The sequence below is a fragment of the Nuphar pumila genome, chromosome 5 (genome assembly GCF_984573655.1).
Source record: "Nuphar pumila chromosome 5, dmNupPumi1.hap1.1, whole genome shotgun sequence".
Lineage (NCBI taxonomy): Eukaryota > Viridiplantae > Streptophyta > Magnoliopsida > Nymphaeales > Nymphaeaceae > Nuphar > Nuphar pumila.
The window spans coordinates 1534637-1551462 of record NC_143253.1 but is presented as its reverse complement, the minus strand read 5'-3'; the positions used below and the strand labels follow the sequence as shown (position 1 = coordinate 1551462).

Sequence of the window (16826 nt, the reverse complement as noted above, 5' to 3'; positions counted from 1 at the left end):
AGACTGACCACAGTATTGCACTGTCAAATGCTACCAATACGAAAGAAAATAGTCAGCATCCCACAGTCAAATGCTACTAGATGCTAAAGAAAAAATTCAGCATAAAAATGTTGTTTCTATGATTTCTGAGATCCTTAATATGTTATTAACATATGCTTGTTTTGGATGTACTGATAGATACTGTTTATCAATAATAAGCAGAACACACATTTGCAAACAACAAACAGAATCAGGTTATTGTTGTTTGGATGACATTTTTTGAAGTATAAATTATATATGTATCGCAACTAGGTTGGATTCAATTACGTTAGATGTGCTTATTGGATCTAAAATTGACACATCGAATTTAATAGGTTTGAATCATGATTATCCAAGTTGACAGTAGGCAGGGTCTTGTTTTGTCTGATTTGTGCAAATAATTAACTAGAACATGGTAGTCTGTCAATTTTTACCCTGATTCTTGATGCTGAAATTTCTTGCAATGGTGTTAATGGACTTCTCAGTCCTTTTATCGTTTATACAATTCTTTGCAAAAATAAACCATTCCTTCTGGTGATTCGCATTGACAAAGCACTTCAAATCAACCACTGTTTTCTTTCTCTTCTATCGTGTCTTTGCACGCATCACTAATGTCACTAACTACTTTAAGTGTGATTTGGGTTAGATTGGCAGTAACAATTTTGCCAACCAGTGTGTTTATGTTGTCAAGTATGTTACTCTTTCAACTAAATGGACAATGGGAATTTTTGCTGGTTTCTCTCTCTGATTCTGACCTTGGTAATGATGGTGATGATGATTCATTTAGTTGGTACTGTGGATCATGTTTAGTACTTCAACTCCCATTTACAACTCTGTCAGGCCAGTGGTAATCTGGGTCCCAGTTCTGCTCAATGTGTGACGTTACAGAGTGCATAAAAATCAAGCTAGCTTTGTGGACCTGCCATGTGTAAGTGCATAAAAATCAACCTATCTTTGTGGACCTGCCATGTGTACAAAATCGGTTGCCTTTGTGATTAAACAAAACTTGTGGCCGCACAAGAATAATTGATGGATCTTGATTTACCAGTACGAACTGCTGTAGATTTGTAACCCTACCTTACCTATACAGGGGAATCAGATTGGATCGGTTTGCAACCCGATCCAGAGGAGACCGTTAGAGGGTGCATCTCTAGAATCAGCCCATCATCCGAACTGTCTATCTGACTTAAAACTCAAAGCCATGCAAATTTGTGCACACATGGATGCTCGGGAAGCGGTCTGTAAGTGAATTGACCGTTCCACCCTTGAAGAACGGTGGCATCATTCATCGAGCTTCTTCTTTTTTGTTCACGTCCAACAAAATTGAAGGGTACTTCCGTAAACATCAAAGGAGGGCTAATGTTGTCAGTATCGGAATCGGACCTGTATCGTTTGGCCAACGATTCAAGTGTCTGAATCGGCCAAAAAACAATTAAAAAATATTACGTGTCAATCAGAACGTGATGCGTGTTAAATATAAAAAATAATTTTAAACTATTTTTTATTATAAAAACCCGATTCTAGTTATTATCGTATCGATTTTATGGCGATACGATCCGTTTAGTCCGATACGAACCGATACTGACTCTTACCGAGTAGGAAACCCTGAGAGTCTCCATTTCCCCTGGCTCATAAACCCTACTGTTTCTCTGATCGATCGATCTGAGGGCTCTATCGTCCGTCCCATCCGATCAATCGCTCTGTCTATTCGCCGCCCTCCGTCTCACGGAAACCCTAGCTCTCGCTCCTTCTCCCAGCCGTAAATCGTAGCTATTTCACGCCGGATCTGAGCTTCTTGAACGTCGGATCTCAAATGTAGCGTCCCGCTTCGAGCGTATCTCGAGCTCCGGTTTGTTGGCGGAAGGAATGGAGAGCTTCACGGCGGAGGATCTTTCCACCATCGGAGGAATCGCGACGGTGTCCCTCCTCCACTCCTTCATCCCGACGCATTGGCTCCCGTTCTCCGTCGTCGGACGCGCTCAGAAATGGACGCTCTCGCGAACGCTTCTAGTCAGTAAGCACATCTCCCTTTTTCGTTGTTCTGCTGCGTAGTTCCCTCTCTCTGGATGCCGATCTCCGTAATTTTATTGCATTGCGTGAGATTTTTGCGCCAAATTCCTCCTGGATAGTTTATGTCGTGTTTATCGTGAGTGGCTCGGAGTGGGATGTTTCTGGGGTGTTATCTCGTTCTTGAGGGCTGGATGTGAATCGTTAATTTGTTGATGGATCTAGGTTTAGTTTTGATATCTCTGGCGAACTGCAGATAGAAATAGTGAAAGCCGGATTTTGGTTCTTCTCCGCAAGAGTTTGAACGGATTATGCCTTTCTTGAGGTCTTGTTGATGGATCTAGGTCTGGTTTTAATATCTCTGGTGAATTGCTGACAGAAATAGTGAAATTATCATCAGACTTGTGCTTCTTTTTCCCAAGAGCTTGAACGGATGTATGTAATGTGGGGATTTGGTGGCCATAAGGCAACTGTTGGGAGGGCCACCCCAACGGTTGTCCAACAGATATGTAACAGTTAACATATATTAACTTAAGTAAACATAAATCAAGATAATAATACACAGGTAAAACATGGTTACATAATCGGGTTGTGACCCTTGGGTTGAAGTGGCACTTCTCCATTGGACAGGTCCCAATCCAGCCTCCTTTCAGGAAATACAAGAAGGGCCCTAGGGGCCGGTTCTACAGTCTATGCAAGTGATTTAAGTGCGTGTAAGTGCAAGGATTTACATGATTTTTTTAATACTAAAATCAAAGAAACTGAAAGGTAGAGGCTGTGAGACAAATTATCTCTCCGTGGTGAGTTTTTGTGTAACAATGCACGCATTGGACTCGGGTTCTCTCTTTTAGACTTCACGCTTTTCTGTCACCTTCTTTCTAGGATTCTCTCTTTTTGACTTGTTTGGGCAATCTTTCTTGAAATGTTTAGGTTTTCCACCGGAAAAGCACAAGCCTTTTGGTGCTACTCTCGGATTCTTGTTCTGCACTTGACACCCCTTGAAATTCCTTTTATTTAATTTCTTAAATAATGAGCTACTAGGTCTAAACCCTTGAGAAGGTTCTGAGAAGGAAGCTTGTGCATTCATGACCTCTCTCTTCTTGTTTTTTTTCATGTACTCTTGCTCAAGAGACAACTCGAGGGGAGCTCAGTTAGGGAGAAACTTTTCTGGTTCAACCTCATGGTCACAAACACTATTTTTCATGATGGAGGAAGGTTGTTCAGTATGGTGGATATCTCCATTCTCTCTTGAATTTCATTTCCAACTATTGTGAGATCTTTTGCCATCAGCATACGATTAACATGATCAATGACGTTGTCGGATTCCCTCATTTTACATGAGTTATATTCCTCCAGGAGAAGTTGGATATGAGTCTCATATGTCATATTATACTTCTCCCTAATCGCCTTCATCATCTTCTTGGCATTGTCATAGTCCTCGAACACCCTTGTTAGATCATCTTTCATGAAAGTGAGGAGAGTTGTTCTTGCGAGTTGGTAATCCTGGACAATTTTAATATTTTATTAACTACTTTCTTTTCTTCTTTAGTCGATTTTTCAATGAGTGTAGGTTTTATTTTATTCAAATCATGCAAGGTCTTGTCATGGCTAAGCAGGTATTCCATCTTTTTCTTCCACATTCTAAAGTTTGTTTCATTCATTTTTTCAAATTTTTATAGTTCAAGCATGATTATTATGTTTGCCACCTACCTAAACATAGAGAAATACTAGGATTAATGAAATAACTTATCAACTAGTGAATCTTAATAATATTTTTCACAAAGAATAATTAATTTGGAGTTTTGTATCTCTAATCTAGTTTTGGCATGCATCAATAAATTCTAAATATACAAAAGTACACAACTAATAACGAATTTCATGCAATTTCAGCAAAAATAAGACTGATGTTTTCAGTAAAACAGAAACACTTTTCTGTAATTTCAGAAAAGTAAGAGACCTGTTATATAATATCCAACAAAACAAACCCTGTCCGAAACTTTTTGAGGTTATTGAAAAAGTATAAGCACTTTTTTGCAATATCAGAAAAGTCAGAAAACGGTTTATGTGAAAAATAACAAATCAGAACCTTGTATTAGATATTTTAAAACTTTTTGAGGTTATCAGAAAAGTTCAACCACTTTTCCATAATTTTAGAAAAGTCAGAATGCTTGTTTATGGAAATCTTACAAACAGAGTCCCTATTATAGAATTTTCCAGCAGGCAGGTTTGTTTTTGAAAATTTTCAGAAACAGAACCACTGTAAAGAAAATTACATGGGTCCTATTTGGAATAAACAACTATATAGACTAAAATAAAAAATATTAATTATAACACATTAAAATACATTTTAAAAGAGAAAAAACGAAGATGGTTCTCGACCCTTCTTTCCAAAAACGAAACAGGGGCAAACTATAATCGCAGATGTGATTTCCCTTTTTTTTCAACGATCTCTTGCTGGGATGCTAGTTCGGTGGTGGTGGCCTCACCCAGAAGTCGAGGACAATGGTTCTTTGCCTCAGACAGATGTTATTCAAGCCACCTTCACAGTTTTCGGCTATGAGAATGAATAATGATTTTTTTCCAGTGAGAAACAAGGATATTCTGGCATTTCTGGCTGCACTAATACACAGTTGTTACTGTTGGGGGACTTTCCTCCCCTGACACTGAAATTCGGCAGAATCCCTCTCTCTTTCTCGTTGTTACTTTTGAGGGTTTCCCCTTTTTGGACCAACGGGTACCAAACCAAAGAGGATGATTTCTATGTTGCCTGAGAACTTCCCCTTGGAGGTCTTGCTCGTTGGTGACACCCGACGGCTTTCGACGACACTGGAAAAAGTTGATTTTTTTTTGTTTTTCATATTTAATTGCACTTCTTTGTTCTTTGATGTCTGATTTTGTGCATATAAGGAAGTGGACTAGTATGCTGAAAATCACTCCAAACACACACACTTCTGATGGGCACCAAATGCACTGGCCATCGGTAACTAGGTACGTGTTCATACCCTAAAACATGGTTTTGCACAAACACGAATATACTTCATTGTTTGTCAACAACAATATAATAATCGATTGACCTTTTCGTAATTATTTTTTTCTTTTCTTTTCTAGTTTGAGGGTATGTGTGTATATATATATATATATATATATATAGATAGGCCCTTTGACAATTTAAACACATGAAGGAAAAATCTTATTTTATCACATTCATAGATGATTATTCTAGGTATATGATTATATCTACCTAATTTCTAAAAAAGCAGATGTAAAAAGGCATATAAACATGAGGTTGAAGGGTTGTTAGGAAGAAATATCTAAATAATTTGATCTGATAGAGTTGGTGAATACAACTTTGATGAGTTCTACCATGCTAACAACATAACCTCTCATAGGATCATGCCTTATACACCAAAATAGAATAGTGTAGCTGAGAGAAGGAATATGATCCTAATGGATATAACTAGATCTATGTTGACCCATGCAAATCTTCCCAATAAATTTTTGGGAGAAGCTATGAACTAAGTCATATATATTCTTAATAGGGCTCATTTAAGTCAATAAAGCTAACACCATATGAGTTGTGGATTGGTAGGAAGCCATATCTTAGTCATCTATGAAAGTGGGGGTCGTCAGCACACGTGTTACTTCCTACTCAATTAAGTGACAAATTAGATAATAAAAGAAATGATTTATAGAAAGCGGAGAAGTGGAATTCTTGGAAAATAAGGAAAGTGACTTTAATCTTGAGGAATATTAAGTCACACTTGATATCTTAAATGATTCAAAGGTACCTACCCAAGAGTTTAAGCCAGAGTTACCGGAAGCCGCTAGGTAAGTGGGGAAGCACTCTTCTGAAATGCGCGGGGAAGCGCCATTTTTAAATGGGAAGCACACTTCCCTTTTATGGGGAAGCACACTTCCCTTTTATGGGGAAGCACACTTCCCATCACGCTTTCCCCTTGTTTCCCCCACACTTCCCTCATTTTTGTTTCAAATTATTTGTATTTTTGTGTTTTTTTTATTTTTAATTTTTTTTTTTGCTTCCTAGGTCGCTTCCGGTTTGCTTCCTAGGTCGCTTTCGAGACGATTCCCGATTCGCTCCTAAGTGGTCCCACGCTTCCGGCTTCCTAAAATTTTTAAAGTGCCTCGCTTCCCGCTTCCTGTATCGCTTTCCGCTCCCGCTTCCTCAACTGACAACCATGGTTTAAGCTTCATAATCCAATTGTGAATGACGAGTAGTCTTCACAACCTCTGATTAGTCAGAAAAGGTTGAGATCTCCATCTTATTTAAATGATTATTACTTGTTCTTGATTGAAGAGTTATGCTATTCCATGGACTTTGATGAAACTCTTGATAACTCAAGTTTTCTTGATGCTATTACCTTAAATGAATCTGAATATTGGATATAGGCAATGAAAGATGAGTTAGACTCCATAGAGAAAAATAGAGTTTGGAAGTAATTGCATTGGGTTGCAAAGCAATTGGTTGCATGTGAGTTTTAAAAAAGAAACTCAAGGCCGATGGAACTATCGATAAGTTCAAGGTAAGGTTGGTTGTGAAAGGCTATTTTTAACGTGAGGGAATAGATTATGAAGAAACTTATTCCCATATAGCAAAATTAACTTCTATTCATATTATTTTGGCATTGATGGCTTATTTTGATCTTTATCAGTATCAAATAGATGTAAAAACAACTTTCTTGAATGGTGAGTTGAAAAAAATAATATATATGCAATAATCAAAGGGCTTTGACATTGAAGGACAAGAGGATAAAGTATATAAGTTGAATAATTCCTTGTATGAGCTTAAACAATCACCTAGGTAATGATATTTGATTTTTAGGCCATAACTAAGTTAGGTTATGAGGCAAATAATCAACACCATTGCGTATATGCCAAGAAAAGTAAGTTTATCATTTTGTCCCTCTATGTTGATGATATATTAATCCTAGAAAATAATATAAAAATGATAAATAAAACCAAGTGTTGGTTAAATTATCGATTTGAGATGAAGGATATAAGTGAAACCTCATATATATCCTTAGAATTAAAAATCAAATAGAGAGAAAATCGAGATTGTTATGCTTAAGTCAAGAAAAATATATTGATCACATTGTAAGGAAATTTGGAATGAAAAGTATCAAGGAAAAGTCAACTCTTGTAGTTAAAAGCCTAAGATTGAGCAAGAATGATTGTCCAAAAGATAGACGAGAGATATTAGATGTTCTCTATGCACAGGCAATTTGAAGCCTGATGTATGCTATGTTATGCATTAGACCTGATTTGAGCTTTGAAGTAAGTCTAATAAATAGATACCAGAGCAATCCTGTGTTTCTTCGTTGAGAAATAGTGAAAAAATTATTTTGGTATCTAAGGAGAACAAAAAAACTCAAACTATGCTATCAGGCAGATAGGCTAAATCTTGTGGGTTACTCATGCAGATTTTACTAGTAACAGAGAAGAAGCAAAATCCACCTATGGTTATGTGTTTATTTTAAGAGGTGGGGCAATTTGCATGGTTATGCAAAAAACATGGGTGTGTGGCACAATATACCCTGGAAGCTGAATATATAACCTATAACATGCCAATCACATTTGGTGTCCAGACAAATCGCTTTCTGAATGACTGGAAATTGGATATCCCAAAAGATCCAGCTCAAATTTATTGTGATGACAAAACTGTTATACATTTAATTCATACCGGAGCAAATAGCTCTAAGGGTAAGCATATTGAGGTTAAAGATCAATATGTGCATGATGTGCTTATGAAAAATGAAATATCAGTAGATTATGTCCCTTCAGGTAACATGGTAGCAGATTCTTTGACAAAAATTGTCATTGAGAAAGTCTTCACTAGGCATGTGAGTCAGATGGGACCTAGGTATGTCTAAAGTAGTGAGTGTATATAAGTTCACGTAGACTGTGTGAATAATATACAACTCAAGAATGTGTTCCAATGCAAAGTTCAAAGTGTGAATAAGCTTGGTAGCAAAGGTTGCCCCTTATGGCCAAGTGGGAGATGTAGGGATTTGGTGGTCATAAGGAAACCATTGGGAAGGCTGCCCCAACGGTTGCATCCCTTCCAACTTTTGGCCAACAGATATGTAACAATTAACATATATTAACTTAAGTAAACATAAATCAAGATAATAATACATAGGTAAAACATGGTTACATAATCTGGTTCAAGGGTTGTGACCCTTGGGGCTGAAGGGGCACTTCTCCATTGGACATATCCCAATCCAGCCCCCTTTCAGGAATTACAAGAGCGACCCGCGACCCTAGGGCCCGGTTCTACAGTTGATACAAATGCATGCAAGTGCATAGAGTCCACAAAATTTCTGGAATACAGAAATCAAGCAAAATTGAAAGGTAGAGGTTGTGAGACAAATTATTTGTTTGTGGCGATTTTTTGCATAACAATGCACACCCTTCGACCCGGGTTTGCCCTTCCGCGTGTTATGACTCTTACATGTAATTTAGTGCATTATATGATTCAATGTTGGGTCTAGTGTTGTTAAAAACGCGTCTCAAGGTGCTTTGTGCCTTGAGGCACACATAAAGCGTAAAGTTAGTGAGACGTGCACTTCATTTTTTACAAGTCAAATGGGGGTCAAAGCCCTTATTTGACAAAAAAAAAGAGGAGGCACCTACTGATTAGGGCCTCCCCCTCTTGTCTCTCATCTGTCACCCTCACCCTCACCCTCACCCTCGTCTCTCTCTCTCTCTCTCTCTCTCTCTCTCTCTCTGTCGAAAAGAAGAATAAGAAGAAGGTTGGGTCACCCTCCCTCTCTTTGTAAGTCTCTCTCGCTCTCCCTCTCTCTCGTTGTCTCCCTCTCTCTCTCTCTCCCTCTCTCCCTCCTTCCCTCACTCAGTTTCTCCCTCTCCCTTTTTCTCTCTCTCTCTCTCTCTCTCTCTCTCTCTGTCTCCTCCTCTCTCGTTGTCTCCCTCTCTTTTTGTCTCTCTCTCTTTGTCTCACCCTATGAGCTTTATCTGATCATTTTGACCCTATGGATGTGTTAAACATGGTATTTTTAGGAAATCACAATTTGGATCAAGATGTAATGATGTAAAAACATGATCTTTTCAATTGTGAAATGTTGGTATGTTGCATTTCTTTTATATATTAATTTTATTTATATTTTTTAAGTTTTTTTTTAAATTGAGGTTTACGCTTTATGCCTCGCTTCAGTTTTTGGTGAAGCGCTACGCTACGCCTCAATGCTTTTCACAACATTGGTTGGGTCTGATGTTGAAATTGTGATCAGATATGGAGCTCACTTTGTGTTTGATTGATTTTGGTATAATATTACTTGCAGCAGTCTACTTTTTGCTTATGCTTGCCATGCAGCCCGTTATGGCTTTTGTTATCTGACAATTTTAAAGTTTGTGAGGTTGCAGCCCGGTGAATGATTATTTCAAATATTTGGGATGCATCATTCAAAAGTATGGAGAAATTGATGGAGATGTAAATCATAGGATAAAGGTTGGGTGGATGAAATGGAAAAGTGCAACTGGAGTGATGTGCGATCGTAGAATGCCATTGCGGTTGAAGGGAAAGTTTTATAGGACGACTATTAGACCCACTTTACTATATGGTACAGAATGTTGGGCTGCCAAGAGACATCATATTCAAAAAATGAGTGTAGCTGAGATGCGGATGCTTAGATGGATGTGTGGAAATACAATAAAAGATAAAATTCGGAACGAGGAGATACGTAAGAAGGTAGGCGTTGCACCCATTGAAAATAAGATGAGAGAGAATCGTTTACGGTGGTTTGGACATATTCGGCGAAGGCCTAATGATGCTCCAGTCAGAAGGATGGAGAAATGGGAAAATATATTAGTTAAAAGAGGTCGGGGTAGGCCTAGGAAGACTTGGATGGAGATGATAGGAAAGGATATGAATGCTTTGAACCTCACCGAGGACATGGCATTGGATAGAAATGATTGGAGGAAAAGGATTCATGTGGAAGACCCAAAATGAATTTCTTTGTTGGTTCATATCGCCGACCCCAATTGTTTTGGGATGAAGGCGTAGTTGTTGTTGTTGTGTTTGAGGTTTCAGCTTGTTGATCATCAAGGTAGTTTCAGTGTAACTCCTTGTTTGTGAGCCTTCCATCTTAGAGATCCAGATTGGGTCTATCTCGATCTCTAAGTTGTGATTTTTCTAGTCGATTTGGTGCTTGACATGCTTCGTGTTACATTTAGAAAACTATCATAGCTTGGGGATTGGAGGTTTGAAGCATGTTGGGTTCCAAATTGACTAGTATGATTGGGTCCGGTGAATCAGGCCTACATGTAGCTGGGATTGCTAGTATTTTTCTGTGTGTGTATAAAAGTTATCGTATGCTACACTTTCCTTGCATATATCTATACACTTCTGGTGGAATCTTATGGCTTCTATACTGTGCCTACATGGCCAACTCCTTATTCCTTGTATGTGTGTGAGTACCTAAGAGCTGGATCAGAATATGTTTACGGATATTTGTCTCTGTTGGTTTTCCTTTGCTTTGGATATTGTTGCACAATGCATGCCAAGGACATGGCACTATATCCCAAGATGTGATAGATACTGTGAACATTTTGTACACTACCTCAGCATTGTGTCTGATTAGATGTGGTACTTACCCTGATCATGAAGATGAATTTAAAAAGGATACAGTGATGGTTTCAAAGAGAAGTAGTTTTACCAAAATGAAATGAAAATTTTAAAAGCAGTACAATGATGAGAATAAAAATAGGATTTAATTATGGGTATTTTAAGATCACAGGTATGCAGGCATTTTTTTTCCTCCATTAATTTAATTGGGGAAAACAGAAGAGGAACAAAATTAAATATGATTGTTTAAAAACTCAAAAAGGGTTAAGAGGGTGATAATGTTATGCAAAAATTGCATTAAAATAGGAAAATTGCATTGAATCAGGAAAGTGATAGTAGTTTCTCTCTATATCTTTTAACACGTTTTCTTTTTCGGACTGCCGGGGATAAATATTCATCAAAAGGTACAATTAGTTGACCCATGGCCTGTTTGTGGTGCCCGTTGGCATAAAATCCCATGCCCCCCTTCCCCACCAGGGAATGCACCCGGCTTCAGCCTTGCAGCGAGGCATGTGCACACCTGGTTTCGATCTCATGACACCCCTTCAACTTGGGACGTCGTAAGCTGCCCCTTAGCCAGATGAGCGGAGCCCTCATGTTTGTAACACATTGTTGCTATAAACATATATGTTTCTTAAATAACATTTTTATTCACTTTGTTCTTTTCTTCATTGATTTTTGGTGGTTGTTGAAGCTTATACATTTTATGGTATTTGCCATCATGGGCATGTGTTTTGTGGTCACCAGACTTATATTCTTCAATTCGTTTAAATATTTGCTTGCTATGTATGGATCATTTCCCATCTTGTATGACCAAAACTAAGATTACTTTCTTGAACAAATTATGGCCTCAAACTGATTTGCACCCTAAAACCAAAAAGCAGTGATCAAACTTACTTTTCCTGTCCTTGATTTAGAACTTTGGCACAGTGTATTCAAATTGCAGGTTCCAGATTGTCTCCTGACCAATGTGTTTGTGATTTACTACAGCTGTTTTGGGTGCTGTTTTGCATGTGATTTCAACCTCCCTTCTTGGCATAACTGCAATTACGATGGCAAACACCATTGCTGGAGAGGAAACAGTGCATAGACTTGCTTCGCTCTTGCTTGTCATTCTCGGGGGAAGTTACATTCTATTATTCATGTTTGGGAAGGGTGGCCACAGTCACTCCCACAATCACCCCATGGAGAAGATGGCTGTTGCAGGTCTTGTCCTTGTCCCAGCCCTGTCTCCTTGTGCAACTACACTTCCAGTGTTCCTTGCAGTGGGGAATTCATCCTCGATGATGGTTCTTGCAATCATAGTGCTTTTATTCAGGTGCCACACTTCCACCAATGTCCTATTTGAGCTGATATTTATTTATCTGGACTGCAAGATTACTTTTTTTTATCGGAAAAGAACTATTATCATTTCTTGCCTTGTTTATCATGTTATGCACCATCTAATAATTTTGCAATTGTGATTGTTCTATTGCTTGCATATGCACACACACACAGACATACACAAGCTTCTACTGATTGCTGGATATCAAGTTGCTCAGGCTTTTATTTGTCTTGTATCATTCATTTTGTGGGAAACAAATCTGGTCCAGTGATGAATGATTATGGCTTCCTCAAACGCATATTTAAAACTTTCTCTATACTTGATCTATCTGAAAAAAATAGTCAATCTGGTTTTACTTGTGTAAAACCTGATCTTGTTCCATGTGGGGATTTGATGCTCTGGCTGTCTGCATCTTTCCCATATGCGCTTTCATCTGAATGCATTGGTTTAGGTTAACTCTAGAGAAGAAGCGTTGTTCACTTCTGAAATTTCATTTTTCTGGTTGTTTTTGGAAGACCTGCACAAATTTGTACATGTTGTAGTAGTTGTACTGCATCCTTGTATTTTTTCGTCTCCAATTCATCAGTTGCTATGTTTCTTTACAGTACTATAACCGTGATGATATCTCTCGTGGCACTCTCCTTTTATGGTGCAAGCCAGCTGAAATTTCACTGGGTGGAGCGCTATGACAAGCTTCTTGTTGGCACAGTGCTGTGTGTTGTCGGGATCTTGACGTTTATTTTCCACGACCACCACCATGATGAAAGCCATGCCCGTGAAGTGCACCTGCACAGGAAGATTATAACCTTGTGACGACCTATGGTTAGCCAATTTCTTTCAGGTTATCCAATGCATTGTGCAATTTAAAACGGGGCACTGGCTCTATAAGTTCATAACTGAGGACCCTGTTTTTTGTGACAAAGTTCATATTTATCGGTGACAATGGCCATTGTATTCTTTTTTCTTTCTCTGAAAAGATTATGGTTTTTTTGTAATGTTTACATTTTAATCAGCTATATCTCAGAAAAAAATGGCATTTTTTTCGACATAGAAAGCTGGGGTTAGGCGGCCCCTCTACATGTTTATTAGAAGAAACTGAAACACAACTGTACAGTAATTACATTGGGGGAACCCAGTCCGGGTTCATGTTACACCATTGCATATCGTTCTCTGTAGTGGCCATTGTCGCTAGATAACGCTTTAGAGTATTATACTCTTTAGGAACAAAGCTAATAACACACCTATTAAATGAGCAAAGGCATTGATGTGCCCATGCCTGCCCAAGCCCCTGGACGTTCTAACTAAGGGCCGTCATCGACAATCTTCTTGCTGGAAACGTCCTCAGCCACCGGAACCAGAATGATGTCATGCACACGTACATCAGTGTTTGTTAAACCAGTTGTTGATTGAAGGGACTGACCTGTGAGAGTGTCCATTGCCCTCACTGGGCTGTGCACTGCCCCCTGTCTTTTGCATTGGAGTCTCTCCTCACGGACAGAAGGGTGTATGGACTCCACTTCATGCAGAGGGGGTGGGACGCTGTCCAAGGCACCGCCTTTGTATCGTCGACAGGACTTGGGAGCTGCCCCCTGTAGTGTTATGGACTGGGATCTCGTGAGACCAGGTGAGACGTTCTCTGTTTTCTGTGGACAGGGAACAAAACTGAAAACAGTGGGTGCCCTTCACTGTAGTTGCAGACGTGTTTTTGACTGCCAGCGTGGAAGGGAGGACACTCTGACTGTAGATGTCCACGTCAGCAGGAAGGAGGTTACTTGCTGACTCATCTTGCTTCCTGCCTGGTGTCCCACGTTCGACTGAATGTCCAACGGTGGGCAGTTGCACAACTGCACACTGGCCTATGACCTGGTCGGAAAAGTCGCCGGCCTGCATACCGTCGGGCGGTCTGGGTTGGCGTGTTGTTGATCCGATGCTTTCTCTGGGCTCAGATGGATGTGGCTCTGATTTAATCCCTTGATGTTTTTCGAAGCGCCTATTTTGACCCGATCAACTTGAATGGAGATTGGGGCTTTAGTTGAGTTCGGGTTCATGGACAGACACCCTGATGTCAATTTCCATGCTATTTCTTTGTTCGAGGGACTGGCCTCTTCACTTTGTAGGATCTCAAACTTATTATTATGAACCATTTTCATGTTAATTAGATTTGTGTAATTTTTACCAACGGGGGCTCCTTTTGTGTGGCAGCAGCAGTTAGTTCACTGTCACCTTGTGTTGGGACGTTGCAGGTTCAAAACTCAATGGTATAGTTGTATTACAGCTAGGGGCCTGCCTAACCCCAGCTTGCCTTTCAACAACAAAAAAATTGCCTTCTATTGCTAAACATGCCTCTAGTAGTGTACCTACCTGCAATAGACCCTTCATCTTATGGTTGGCTATTGGGACGTTGCCCAACTTGACTGTTCAAGTCTCTACGAGGCACCCTTTATGAAGACCGACCAACAAAGGGTGCGTCAATTCTCTATGGAACCAAAAAACTCCAGGTCTCTCTTGCCCACTAGGGGTGCACCCAGCTTTAACCTTTTGGCAAAGGACGCTCAAGGGTGGGTTTGGAACTTACAACGTCCCTTCAACTTTGGTGAACTTTGTGAGTCACCCCTGCCACATGATCAGAGCTTATAATGTTTGAAATGTTGACAGAGAATAGATTATTATGTAGTAAAACGATAAGAAACAGTAAGGAGCTTTGTGCCTTTGCTTTGTTGCCCATAAGTACCTTACTCTATAGTAAAATTCTTGCTTTTTTCAAAATGTCTCCCCTGAAAGTTTTGTGGATTTGACTTTACATATGGAATTTTGATTGTTTCTTTTTCTGGAAAGCATGCATTAGAGGAAGAGGTTTTTGTTAGGGTTAAAGCATATGTACCGGGTCTCCCCACAAGTGTGAATCGATGGAAACAATGCAACGATAACAATGGAAGAAATAAAATCAAACTAACAGCGAAAACAAAAACAACACACAACGATTTACGTGGTTCTCTCTCAACTGAGGTACGTCCACGACGACCGATAGGTCAGCACCTTCCACTATCTTTAAAAAAAGATTACAAAGTAGTCAAAAGGCATAAGCCTTACAAACACACAAGGTGTAACGAAATGAACAAAAGGATATACCTCACAAAGGAACAAAGAACGAATGATCTCAATAACCAGCTTGACGAAGCTGTCCTGAAAGAAGTGTAGCAACACTTCTTGCTTTTTGTTCACTCCACACCCTTCCAGTGCCCTAAAAGTGTTTCTCACACACTCTCTCTAATGTTCTGCTTCGTGTTCACTTACTTTTTTGCTCTCCCCCATTGCTTAAATAAAAGACGAGAACTGCATTAAATATAGAAGACTAAACGTCTTACACAACTTACGATGCGCCTGAAGCACCTTATCACAAATCGCTATTCAGCGAGCACTGCAAATCGCTATCCAGCGATACCAACAAATCACTATCCAGTGATGTCACAAATTGACTTCCAGCTAAAGCCACAAATAGCTATCCCAACGATACCACGAATCGACTTCCAACTGAAGTCATAAATCGCTATTCCAGCGATACCGAATTCGACTTACGCAGCTCAAAGCACTAACCACAATTTGTCATTGATAAATCGTTGATCCTCAAACTCTGAACAGTTGAATCGTCATTCAACTAAGAGGACTTCTACAAATTGCTATCCGGTGATACCACAAATCGCTATATAGCGAATACAAAAGAAAAGATGTCCTCGAGAAGATCAAGCATCGTGCTTGGGAAATCTGCAGCGATACTAAATGTGCATCTAACCAATGGATCCCACAAATGAGGGAAACCCAAGAATTCTCCCCCTTCTTGACTTATATGGAAGCTTCTTCCATTCCTGTTAGGAATCGACACTTCTCAAGCTTGTCCTTGGGCAATGACTTGGTCAGTATATCTGATGTATTCTCATCAGTATGCACTTTCTCCAGTTGCAACAAATTTTCATTCAAGACATCTCGAATACAGTGGTATCGAACATCGATATATTTTGATCTTGAATGAAACAAGGAATTCTTACTCAAGTGAATCACACTCTGGTTATCACAGTGAAGAACATACTCTTTTTGCTTCAAGCCCAACTCTTGCAAGAATTTCTTTACCCATAACAATTCCTTACTGGCTTCTTTAATGGCGATGAACTCAGCTTCTGTAGTAAAGAGAGCTATATATTTCTGTAATTTCGACTGTCATGCAACTGTTTCCCCTGCAAAAGTAATCAAATACCCAGAAGTAGACTTTTTACTGTCTACATCACCAGCCATATTAGAATCTATGAATCCTTTAAGAATAGGTTCACCATTTTCAAAGCACAGACTCATCTTTGAAGTGCCATGTAGATACCTGAGAATCCATTTCACTGCTGCCCAATGTTCTTTCCTTGGATTTGACAGAAATCGATTAACAACTCCAACAACATGAGCTATGTCTAGTCAAGTACTAGAACTTGAACCATTGTGGCTCCTAATTAGGGTTGTCAATGGGTCAGGTTTGATTTGGACCCAAGTGGTACTAGACTCGGACCCAATTTTTGGGTATGGTATCGGGTCTGGACCCATGTCTAATCAGGTAAGAACTACATGAACCAGACCCACACTATACCTGGTAAAACCATAATTTTTTATTATTTTACATTAAAAAATTACGGGTCTTAATTGGAACTCGGGCTGGGTCCGAGTCTAGTATAAAATGTTACAAACTATATCGAGGTCCATGTATTAATGAAACCTTGGAGTCCGAACTTGAGTCTTAATCAGGTCTTATTATTTATCACCATACCTGACCCTATAGGGTTTGGTTTGGGTAAACCAGGCCGAAGCAAACATCTTCTATATACCCATAATTTGAAAGCTTAA

At 39.3% G+C, this 16826-nt stretch overlaps 1 protein-coding gene across 1 annotated transcript; it reads left to right on the top strand.

Annotated features, from left to right (window-relative positions):
- The first annotated feature begins 1667 nt into the window (after positions 1-1667).
- Positions 1668-12940, top strand: LOC149836420 (uncharacterized). Its single transcript, XM_090005341.1, has 3 exons — positions 1668-2032; positions 11615-11942; positions 12554-12940. The coding sequence occupies exons 1-3, from the start codon at positions 1885-1887 to the stop codon at positions 12759-12761; spliced, it is 684 nt and encodes a 227-aa protein (XP_089861467.1). The 5' UTR covers positions 1668-1884; the 3' UTR covers positions 12762-12940.
- Positions 12941-16826: the final 3886 nt, after the last annotated feature.

Coding starts and splice junctions, on each gene's coding strand:
- LOC149836420 (XM_090005341.1), top strand. CDS start 1,885: ATGGAGAGCTTCACGGCGGAGGATCTTTCCACCATCGGAGGAATCGCG. Junction 2,033..11,614: donor CTCGCGAACGCTTCTAGTCA/GTAAGCACATCT, acceptor GATTTACTACAG/CTGTTTTGGGTGCTGTTTTG. Junction 11,943..12,553: donor ATCATAGTGCTTTTATTCAG/GTGCCACACTTC, acceptor GTTTCTTTACAG/TACTATAACCGTGATGATAT.